General features: G+C 40.7%; 1 protein-coding gene across 2 annotated transcripts in view; it reads left to right on the top strand.

Moving 5' to 3' along the window:
• LOC126474115 (juvenile hormone esterase-like) overlaps positions 1-12,056 on the top strand; it is a 105,816-nt gene that overhangs the window by 83,469 nt on the left and 10,291 nt on the right. For both annotated transcript variants that reach the window (XM_050101540.1, XM_050101541.1), the window contains exons 7-8: positions 4,265-4,431; positions 6,158-6,302. In XM_050101540.1, coding sequence (XP_049957497.1) covers positions 4,265-4,431; positions 6,158-6,302 — 312 coding nt within the window. The remainder of the gene's footprint in view (positions 1-4,264; positions 4,432-6,157; positions 6,303-12,056) is intronic.

Below are 12,056 nucleotides of genomic sequence, written 5' to 3'. Positions count from 1 at the left end.
ACGAACAGTTGGTAACAGGTAGGTTTTTTAAATTAAAATATAGAACGTAGGTACGTTTGAACATTTTATTTCAGTTGTTCCATAGTGATACATGTATCTTTGTGAACTTATCATTTCTGAGAACGCATGCTGCTACAGCGTGATTGCCTGTAAGAACCACATTAATGTAATAAATGCTCAAAAGGATGTCCGTCAACCTCAATGCATTTGGCAATACGTGTAACGACATTCCTCTCAACATCGAGTAGTTAGCCTTACGTAATGTTCGCACATGCATTGACAATGCTCTTAAGCATGTTGTCAGGCGTTGTCGGTGCATCACGATAGCAAATATCCTTCAACTTTCCCAACAGAAAGAAATCTGGGGACGTCAGATCCGGTGAACGTACGGGCCATGGTATGGTGCTCCGACGACCAATCCACCTTTCATGAAATATGCTATTCAATACCGCTTCCACCGCACGCGAGCTATATGCCGAACATCCATCATGTTGGAAGTACATCATTCTGTCATGCAGTGAAACATCTTATAGTAACATCGGTAGAACATTACTTAGGAAATCAACATATATTGCACCTTTTCGATTGCCATCGATAAAATGGGGGCCAATTATCCTTCCTCCCATAAAGCCGCGCCATACATTAACTCGCCAAGGTCGCTGATGTTCCACTTGTCGCAGCCATCGTGAATTTTCCGTTGCCCAATACCGCATATTACGCCGGTTTACGTTACCGCTGTTGGTGAATGACGCTTAGTCGCTAAATAGAACGCATGCAAAAAACCTGTCATCGTCCCGTAATTTCTCTTGTGCCCAGTGGCAGAACTGTACACGACGTTCAAAGTCGTCGCCATGCAGTTCCTGGTGCATAGAAATATGGTATGGGTGCAGTCGATGTTGATGTAGCATTCTCAACACCGACGTTTTTGAGATTCCCGATTCTCGCGCAATTTGTCTGCTACTGATGTGCGGATTAGCCGCTTCAGCAGCTAAAACACATACTCGGGCATCATCATTTGTTGCAGGTCGTGGTTGACGTTTCACATGTGGCTGAACCCTTCCTGTTTCCTTAAATAACGTTAACTATCCGGCGAACGGTCCGGACACTTGGATGATGTCGTCCAGGATACCAAGCAGCATACACAGCACACGTCCGTTGGACATTTTGGTCACAATAGCCATACATCAACACGATATCGACCTTTTCCGCAATTGGTAAAAGGTCCATTCTAACACTGGTAATGCATCACGAGGCAAATACCGTCCACATTGGCGGAATGTTACGTGATACCACGTACTTATACGTTTGTGACTATTACCGCGCCGTATGTCACAAAGCGAAAAAAGTGGTCCAACTAAAACATTCATATTTATTTACGTACTACACGAATATGTAATAAAATGTGGTGGTCTCGTGAGATATTTGGCCCGGTCACTATCAATGGACCACCCTGTATATTAGTTTCGTCTTATTGTAGTTGCCATTATTGAATACTATGGAAATTAGCCACTCGCATTTCCAATGCCATGTCGATCTTTGTCATCAGCAGAAGTAAACAGTAAGATGTCGTCAGCAAGCTCAGACTGCAGAAGAAATAAACAGTGAACTGTCGTCAGCAATCTCGGATTGAAACCTCCGAGCAGATTAAAACCATGAGCTGGACATTAATTTGAATGCAGATATTCCCAATCGAGGGTACAGATCTTACCACACGAGCTAACCTGGCTTGGTTAACTCAGTCGGTAAGAGCAAAGCTTCAGCTGTATAGTGAAATCCATGCCGCGACTTAAAGCGGCTGTCATCGGAGTGAAAGTGAGTGAAATACGCTACTAACAAGGAAATGGCACAATCCGGCAAGTAGAAATATGCCCTGAATCTTTTTTATACAGGAATAACACACCGAAAGAAAGATCCTTTCATAATTTTAGCGGCTAATAAATACTGGAAGTGTTTCTAAAAAAGTGTTGAAAAATTCCACATCCGTAGCTCGCCAGCTGGATGGAGAGGTGTACACACTTACGGAAGCTGTAGCGGACTGTGTATATGAATCATGGCAGGTGCGTATCCTTGGTTCACAGCGCATTACTAAATATCTAACACGACTCGGTGTGATCGTAATCTGTGAGGCAACCTTCATTTTCCATTGATAGTGTCTCTGAAACAATTATCCGCAGATACTCTTCACTCAAACTTGCAAGTCATTTCATATCCATTGTCATATTAACAGAATCTTCCGTCGGTTCTTGGTAGAACAACATTATAATAATAAATGAAAAGCACCACTTTGCTTTTGTTCTAGAACAAAAGCAAACTGGTGCTTTTCATTTATTATCATATGCATTGCCTTTGCGGCAGCATCAGTGTTAACAATGGTGAAAAAACTGAATTAATATTCGTTCTGTTTAATGCTTAACGTTAAGCAGTAACAAAATTCATTTTTGCATCGTAAAATTAGACCATGAATTGTATAAATGGAAGAAAGAATTATACGACGTAATAGATACACGTCAAAATAAAACTCACCAAAATGTGAAATTAAGAATAACTGAAAGATTTACTGTACAGCGTGGTAACAAATTATCCTGATTAATAACAAACAGATACACCTAAGATTGAATAAATAATATCAATAACAGTTCTTCAGAAGAGTTTTCTTGAGAAATGCACCATGCAGAACGACTCTTGAGAGGCAGATCACCTTTACTGATGGACTTCTTAGAGACTGGGCCCTCATAATCGAAACTGATGTGAACATTTCCGAAAAGTCATTATAGAACTGGTTAAGCAGATACAACAAATCGTACGGTGTAGAAAGTTGCAAAACAACAATGTTTACTTTTACTAAAAGTGTAGAGGAGATGCCATTAATCTGAAGTTGACGTGAAGATGTAGCTTGCTGTTATCACCACTTGTCTAACGCAGATCACTCAGGTTTCGTGAAAGAACTCTGAGTGGATCACACTTACTCATTTCGAGGCGAACCAGAGTCTATTGTGCAATCAATACGCTATGGAACATTGATGTACAACAATTTTATCGACGAGAGGATTACTGTTTCCAGAGCTTTATGTCCGTCTTCACAGATCTCAAGGCATATAGGACCAAAAATAAGACAGGAACTGTTCTGTGACAAAAATCTTATAATCGACCTATAAAACTCTGGAACAATAGAAAAGAAGAATTTCTAACATTTCAGTCGAAACAATTTCTAAGCAGTTGCAGAAATTCATTCATTCCTTTTGTTTAGCTCTTGATCTGGACATAACGATATCTGTCTCTGGGAGGACGACGTAAAGACTGTTGATATAGTATGCGTTCCATCCAGAACAACTAGTGTGACTGTCAATAAAGGAATTTTTCTACATTGGAAAGTATTGTTGAGGAAATGGTCAGACAGTATAATTTCCCATCGACCCATGTCACCTTAGGTTTGTCAGGAGAACATTATTCTCAAACTTCAGTCATTTGTGCTTTATCAGTTTGCTCTGGCATATTTTACGAATTACTTTAAGTATGTCGTATCTTCGGTGTGCAGTACATGAAGAGCCACAGCCAAGGCCATTTCATATTCCACCGCAGTTCTGCCTAAACAAAAGTAGTAATTACGTGGACTTGCCTGAAAGCATTAATTTTTCTTTCGTCAGGTGTGCCTGATGTAAGACGAATATTTGTTTCCAGCATTCTAATGTCACTTCAATTTATTAATCTGCTAGCCACCTTTATAAGAGTCACTTACGTAACAGTTTAGCTGTCGATTGGAACTGCCTCATATTCTACACATTAATGATACATGACATTTTTTTGTATGGTGTGGTTACTTCAAATTCGTCTGTGTGACACTGGATATTACAAATAGGCTGCGCTACGGTCTCCTGTCACGATCGCCTGCGAACTAACTAGGGAGGCTGAACAAACCTACAAAAACAAATAACTTCAACAATTTAAAAAAAAATTACTTGCCGTGCGTCTTAGGAGCAAAACTTTTTATAGCGCATTTCTTCCCTTGTTTATTTTCAGCATAAAATATTTCAGGGTGTGATTCGACATGGATTGGGCCATTCCATTATAAATACCTGTCTCTAAATCAAGCGGTCGTAATTACAATACATGGAGAAGTAAATCTGAAAATCAGTACTGTACATAGTAGAAAGATAAAATATTTCATTTGTAACTAGCGAATTAACGTAGCCTTACAATTATGTACAAATACTGGCAAACATATTATTCACTGAATAAATGTCATCACCTACTGTTTAAATTTCAGCTTCCATAGCAAATAAACAGATACTGGAAGATTTAAAACAGGACGGAGAGAGGCTGCTTCCCCTGTCTTTATCGTATGACGGAGAGCCACAGGCAGATTTAGTCACTAAGAAGATTAAGGACTTCTATTTCTCAAACGGTGAACTTTCTGCCAGCAAACTCAGTGAAGTAAGTATTCTCAAACTGAAAGCGCTGTTCTTGCTCCGAATAAATTAAAATTTAACATTAAGGAATTCTTATTCTGAGTACGAATTCGGTGTACGTCATGGTACCCACTACATTAGACCTCCTCTATAGCTTCGTGGTCAGCGTGTCTGCCTGCCATTTGGGAAACCCCGGGTTCGGTTTCCAGTATTGCCACGGAGGTTTCCTTAGTGGAAGGACTGGTACGAGGAGCACCTACCTTTGTGAGGCCAGTAGAGGAGCTACTTGGATGAAAAGTGGAGGCTCCGAGGTCAACAACACTGACAACGGCCGGGAGAGCGGGTGTGGTGACGCCACGCTCCCCCACACCACCATCCACCTGCCGCCGTTGGCAGAGTGTGACAGGGCGGACGGCCTGTCCCGAGTGGAACACCAGGGCCGGAAGTCGGGTCTTTACTTTTGCTGTCCGCCCCGATATCTGAGTGGTGTATGTTCCACATAATTTCATAATAATAGTGAATATTACAAAAACAAAATGATAATAAATAAACAACAACAACGCCTTCCATTTCGTATGATTCCTGTGTCTTCCACTTCTTCTCTATGCTCCACAGGCTCAGTGGCTGGGTGGTGGTGAGGGGGACATTTTGGCCAAGCCACGGGTATCGACCCCTTGCCAACTTTGCCCCCTGAGCCCCCACCGGTCTACCATCCTTTAAAAAGAAAAAAAAAAAAGAAAAGCAAATGTGGTCAGCGCGACGAACTGTCATGCCAAGGGGGCCGGGTTCGATTCCCGGCTGGGTCGGAGATTTTCTGCGCTCGTGGGCTGGGTGTTGTGTTGCCTTCATCAACTCATCCCCAACGACGCGCAAGTCGCCGAAGTGGCGTCAACTCGAAAGACTTGCATCAGGCGACCGGTCTATCCAACGGGAGGCCCTAGGCGCAAGCCATTTCCATTTTTTTTACTTTTGTTTTTTTCCGCTACATTACTGTCAACGGAAGGCACGACTGAAGCTTTACTCGTATTTGTAATCCTGCAATAGGCCGTAGAAACGCCCACTGCATCACGACAGCTGACTACGGCTGAATTAGGTGCTTACACTACACCGTGTGTGAGATTGTGAAATAAATTTAGAAAGCATGGCCAGTAACGAGCCTTATAGTATCAAAACACCTGCACTAACCACGAAGCAAAACCATTGACAGATATGAACCAATGATTCAGTTTACTTAAGCTGAAATATTTACAGTAAATTAAATGTATTGTAGTCAGGTACCTCCGTTGTAAGTAGCGTTTCATTCATATTTTCAGCTTTTTAACTGTTAAGTTCGTGGATTAACCTCTTTCTCATGAAGAATTTGGAATTAATGAATACCATACGAAGAAACGTCTACTTCATGTTGTCGGTAGGAAAGAAAGAAGTTGGTTTCCTACTGAGATGCCATAGCAATCTATTTCAGTTTATTTATTTTGTATTGTTAAGTCACTAATCTCTTTCTTTCTAAATTATATTTTATGAAACAACTGTACCCTATAGGATACATGCAATATTAGAATAAGTTATGTCGCTAGAAGACTAAATGTCCCATCATTTTTATTATGTAATACTACTCACTTGTCATCTAATTCATATATTAATGCATATGTGAATAAAAGTGGCCATAATTGTTCTGTTGTTTCCTTTTACTGTATTTCTGTATTTGATGGCATGATCTGCCATACAAGGAGTTTCTTCTTTTCTCTTTCTAGTTGTACACTGACGGATTATTTATCTGGAACGCGGATGAGGCTGTCAGGAAGTACAAGGATACGGCGCCTGTTTACTACTATCTTCTTTCATACAGGGGAAAATACCGGATGACAAAAGCCTTTGGAGGTGTAGATCTGGACCTAGGTAAGAGTTCTATAAAAAAATTTCTAAAGTGAAGTGAGTAAAGTGAATCGACGTAGAGGTCTCATTTTTTTTCCTTTTAAGTCATTGTAGTGTGTAACACTATGTTTCAAATTTGTTCCTAAATGGGCATATCAGTTATATTTCGCCGTAAATGCTTCTTAAAACGTAACATGGTGCAAAACATATTGAAATTACTATCACTTCTCACTTTTCTAAAGAATAAAGAATTTATGGTTTTCACGAGAGATAATTAATGAAAAGTTCATGAATGGAGGAAGTAAAGGAACAATTCCTGTAGGTATGCCGAAACTGGTGTTCTAAGAATTAACACACTTTCAAAATTTACCTCTAATCACTAATGTCTTTGTAGTGGGTTTTACCAGGGCCATGGTAAAGGTCAGCACAATGGCTGTGGTGTGGAAGGGAAATCAAAGGAAGGAAATTTGCTCTTTAGCTAAATTGATCTTTGACGGCTTAACGGTAAGCCCGGCATCGCGAAAGCGGCGGAGAACCACCTCAAGATGATGTAAGTGCTGTTCGAAGGTTGTACTATAGACGAACACGTCATCTAAATAATGATAGATTTAACTTTAAATCCCCAAAGACATTACCAAAAGTTTAGGAAGGCCGAATGGAATGCGGATAGATTCAAATAAATTCCAATCTGTTCAAAATTCCGTAATCTGCTTCAAAAGCTCGGTCAACGGGATTTGATGGTAGACTTGATTAACGTCCCACACAGGAAGCAGCGAGAACCAGAAGACCATGTAAAACAGCGATGCAAGTCAGGTAAGGGGACTGACTCAAGAACAATCTTTTTATTTAATCCCCAAGTATTGATGACCGGTCGATACACTGATCCCTGGCGCTTGGAAACCAAAAAGATGGGCGAGGCGTAGGGGGTAGTAGAACTGCTAATCACACCATATGGGAACATCTGATCAATAACTGCCGCAAGATCTTCATTTTAAGTGGTGGCAGTCGACAAGGCGAATCACGCTCCGGAATGTCATCGGTAAGACGAATCCTATATTTGATCCTATCTGTGACGCCTAGTCTATCGGTTGATAAATCAGGGAATTTATCAGGAACCCGTAACAAGACCTGAGTCTGAGATTCCACAAGATGATCCACTTGAAATTTACAATCTCGGCTGATGGTCGCTATAACCCCTGTTACCGAGAATCACTGACAATTTAAATTGCCGTTGACGGCAAAACATAAAGGAAAACTGTCTGTTGAAATAATTCAAAATTAGACCAGTATGCTGAATGCAGTCACACCCGAAAATAATTTTCTCACATAATTGTCTAGTGCCCACAAAGCGGAAAGGTAAAGGAAAACCCTATGTGGAAATACTCACCTTGAAATGACCAACCAGAGCCAACATTTGCCCATTGGTAGTACGACACTCTTGCCGAAACGATTGCAAAGCGGTAGGTTTGCAAATATTATGATTCTGAAGGTACCAATCATTATTGGTGAATGAAAGACTGCTCCCGGAATCGATTAAGGCACATACCGATTCACGGTTGAGTTCGGAGCAGGCAAGAGGCAAAACGGCATTAACGGATACCCTGCTGGGGTAACAAGCTTTAATAGGCGATTTAACCGTCGAAACGCCTACTTCCATCTGGTGCCGGTGTTTGGACATGACTTTCATGCCACTGGTCATCGGTTCACAAAATTACCAGGATCCCCGCAACAGACACAGCTTTTGATTTTAACACTCCTATCATATCTGGGGGAGGGCACGTCGGACTGAATGCAAACACCCGTTACGCCTTCCCGTCGATAGTCGGCAAAACGCACATAACCGATGCTCAGAACCATCTAGCCAACTCGATAAACGTGGCTGGCTTCTCACATGATATTAGACGTGACCTGTCTATATGACACTAATAGCAGTCCGTATTGCATCAACATATTCCTGGAGAGTTTACTCGTCATTCTCTCCCTGAACACGAACAAAATATCTATTAACCAACTAGTTTTTAATCCGAGGAGAAACTTTGTTCCTAATGGTGCCCTTCCTTATTTCTTGCAGGGTTCCCTGTCTACGTAAGACTTCAGCAACATAAGATGCTAAGCGCTCCCTGGCCGGAGGATATAGTAATCACAAAATCACAAGATGGACCGTTTCCAGTGGTTCGGCCTGTTTTTCTAACCGAACTAGCAGCCACAAAACTTCCACGGTTCACGTTAAATCTTCAATATGTGGCACCTTCAAACACTGTAGTCGGCGCATAATAGGATTAGGCAGTTCAGTAAAAAGTTCGGATACATATTCACCTCCACTGTGTCTAAAGGAAGAACTAGCAGAACCTAGTAGGCAAGTGTGGTCACGATGTTCAACCGCCACTGCAGAACATTGAGATCTAATTGTAACTCTGTGACCTAATACAAGACCTTTTCTAAAACAGCGCCATCCTCCTAACTAATCTCTAATTGTTTCAAATCACGGAGCCTGTTTAGCAAATGACTAATCTGTGCTTGGACACTGTTCACCTATCACGACGGACGACTACCTTGCAAAATATCAATCGTATAACTCACATTCGAAACAGCCCCAGAACAATAAGACAAGGCAGGACTTATCTCGTCAATTCGCTCCGTCTGCAACGGTCTGTCCAAAATATTCCGTGATCGCGCGGTAAGCTCCACAACCGTACCGGTCGCCTGCGCTTGTATTTGCAGTTCATAAATTAACTGCTCATTTACTAAAATAATAATAATAATAATAATCCAAGTCGACACATCCAACAATTGCATGAGACCAATTCCAGCGCCTGAACCTTCCTGCAACTTAATGACTAGACGGAATCGCAAGCATTTAACATAAAAACGAAAATACTTAACACTGTCATCATAAGACAACTGTGAATGATGCCAAAACTGCCCCCCTGCCCAGAGCATAACCACGTTCTGCTACAATTGAATCTGATTTTACCAGAGGCGATGTAAAGGCCAGTACAAAGGCTCTAGTGTGGAAGGCTAACCCAAGGGTAACACAACAGCAAAACTATTCACAGTTAAAACTTTTTAACAGAAAATTTATTTGACAATTGTAGAGCTAAATTTGATCTAGCAACCGTAACTAATTGCATGTATTTGTGATAGTGCAATCATAAGAAAGAGAAAATAAAGTTTTTCACCCGATCTCACTCAGCTTGAATAATCTCAGATATATTTAAAATAATGATCTCTTAAACAAGAATAAAAATAATGATCTCCTTACAGAAGGTAAAATTTTTCTTAAACACCCTGTATAATAAATGGTTTTAATAAATCTCAAACAAACGTTCAGAACAATGGTATTATAAATAAAATGTTCGATTTAGAGACCTAGAAATTATTATGGCAATTAACATCTTGAAATACTACCAACTTCCTGGATTCGTGCCAGAACTTAAGACGAACAAACACTGACGCTAAGGAAATGATATTAATTTTATAACATCAAGAATATCAACACAAATAAGACCGTTAGCCACTTCATTTTAGAAGTAATCACTTGTCAAGATACACAACTAGCTAAAATCGCAAAACCCAAAATTCTACAACTGCCCAGTAGTAATTTACAGAGATTAAAAGGTGATTAAATGAACTTCGTGCACTCGCACAGAATGCAAGAAAATATTGCCAGCCAGACACTTAAATACAGTTCATTTGCCAAGTGTCAAGCAGATTAAGACAGGTGCCTTAACAGAATAATCTTAACACAACTATTATCTACAAGACCAAAGCTCCAACGCTTTCTCCTTCGCCACAACAATATAGCAAATATGGTTATTGGATTGGGGGTTTCCTTCCTCCATCAACTGATAGGTGCACACCATTTGGACCGCCATAAACAAATTGAATTGCTTGCCCAATAACACGGAGGCAAAGGTGACCAATTATGGGATCCGAGGAGTTGTGTACTAAACAGATTAAGTCTGTAACATTACTAAGGAGCAACAGTTGGCAACACCTAAAGCTTGTATTGCTTAAATGGGCGCTTCGCATATCAGCATTGAAACAAGGTTTAACTCCGTTATTTGATAAGAATGAAATCTGAATGTACGAAGTTAGTGCCACTCTGCACTAATAAGGGTCAGTATATGTTATTACAGCAAGAACGGCACGGCAAGGTAGCGTTTTCAGTTGTGAATACTGATAGACTAGCCCATGTAATTCAACTGATCAAGCTGTACCACAAAATCGCCTGCAAATGTATGCTTCAGCGAATACACTTGTGACACTTTTAACAAGCATACACAGTTCCAAACATAAAGCTCGATTCATGAGAAATATTCAGAACCAACTCATGCTTTCAATCCGCCAGTTTGCAAACATTCGTTACACTCAGGTTCGTCTGAAGCGCAGCAAGGTTCACAGTTTTCAGTCGCCGGTATTAGTCTCATCAGGCACCGTATACGATTGTATCGATAGGCACAAGGGCACCACTTCACAGATCCACGGATCACCTCAGCGAAAGACAATCGTAGGCGGCAAAGGCAGTAGCAGCCAACCAACCGGCTATGGGCAGGTCCCTGCATTCTGTGTGGACTCACAGCACTCCTCAAAACTCCCTCTCGCGACCTCCGTCCGCACGCATCTCGCAGTTCGCGTAGCAACCCCGACCAGTCGCAGCTAGTTCGTGTACACCAACTCTCGAAGTTCTCCCAAAGATCTTCTTTCCGGAAAAAAGTATCCTCTCGCATTGAGCGCCACGAAACAGTATATATTAAAAGCAATTATTTTGTTTCAGACCATTAGTCATACCGTAGCAGAACATGTTTTTCGAGGCAGAAACCAGGAAAAAAAATTACAATTCAAGAGAAAACTTCTGACTTTGTAAAAAGTGGGAGAGTTTCACAAATATCTGTCGGTTCAGTCCTATTCATGCTGCATTCATGCGCATAATTCATTATTTCTGTTATTAATTAACTCTACACTAAGACTGCGTACCAACCATCGTCAGTCCATAAGTACTGGCTTTACAGAGGAAAGCTAAAGGTGAATCCTAAACTTTATGACAGTGGCAGTGAAATTTTCAGCATCAGGCATTTTTAAAAACGTATCTCTTCTTCATAGCGTTATTAAATTGAAAATCGTGAAATAGTTTCTATGTTTGCGCCGTTAGTACCATCCAAAACACTGACTTTTCCATAGGCGCCAACAGAAGAAACTGTTATGGAAATCTATACGAATAGCAGAAACAAGAAACTAACCATTAGAACACGCAAAAGTTCATTATTGTTAAGCATTGTGCCGATGTTAAGCCTAACTTGAGACACTTTGAGTCCAATTTACTGTTCTTTGTTAGAGTTTATTACCTACGCATTTATTCAAGGTTGGTAGTACACCTATTCTCATACAGGTGGCAAATTACAAGTTCTGGCTAGTTTAAAGTGATTCACTTTTACGCTTTTCATAATTATTCTTAACTTTTCAGAATTACTGTGTAAGGTGTCTCAGTTTCTTGTTGAAATTTAACTGATGTATCGTCAGGAATAGTGATAATGATCGAAGGTAATTAATTGAGGTTGGGCAAGTAGCGAATGTCGTAGGGAGTAAACGTAGCGAGCGTGTGCGCGCAATTGAGTCAGAAATTTTAAAAAAAAAAAGGTTAATCATATAATGTAGGCTTTCACAGCTGGCGTCTTTCTCATTAATGCTGATGAGCTGAGAGGCCGTGATCAACGTATAAAAGTGCGTCCTAATGTTTCGCATACAACTGCCGGAGGCATCTTCCGAGGTAAAGCGGTT

Source organism: Schistocerca serialis, chromosome 4 (genome assembly GCF_023864345.2).
Source record: "Schistocerca serialis cubense isolate TAMUIC-IGC-003099 chromosome 4, iqSchSeri2.2, whole genome shotgun sequence".
Classification (NCBI taxonomy): domain Eukaryota; kingdom Metazoa; phylum Arthropoda; class Insecta; order Orthoptera; family Acrididae; genus Schistocerca; species Schistocerca serialis.
This window is presented reverse-complemented; position numbering and strand designations above follow the sequence as displayed.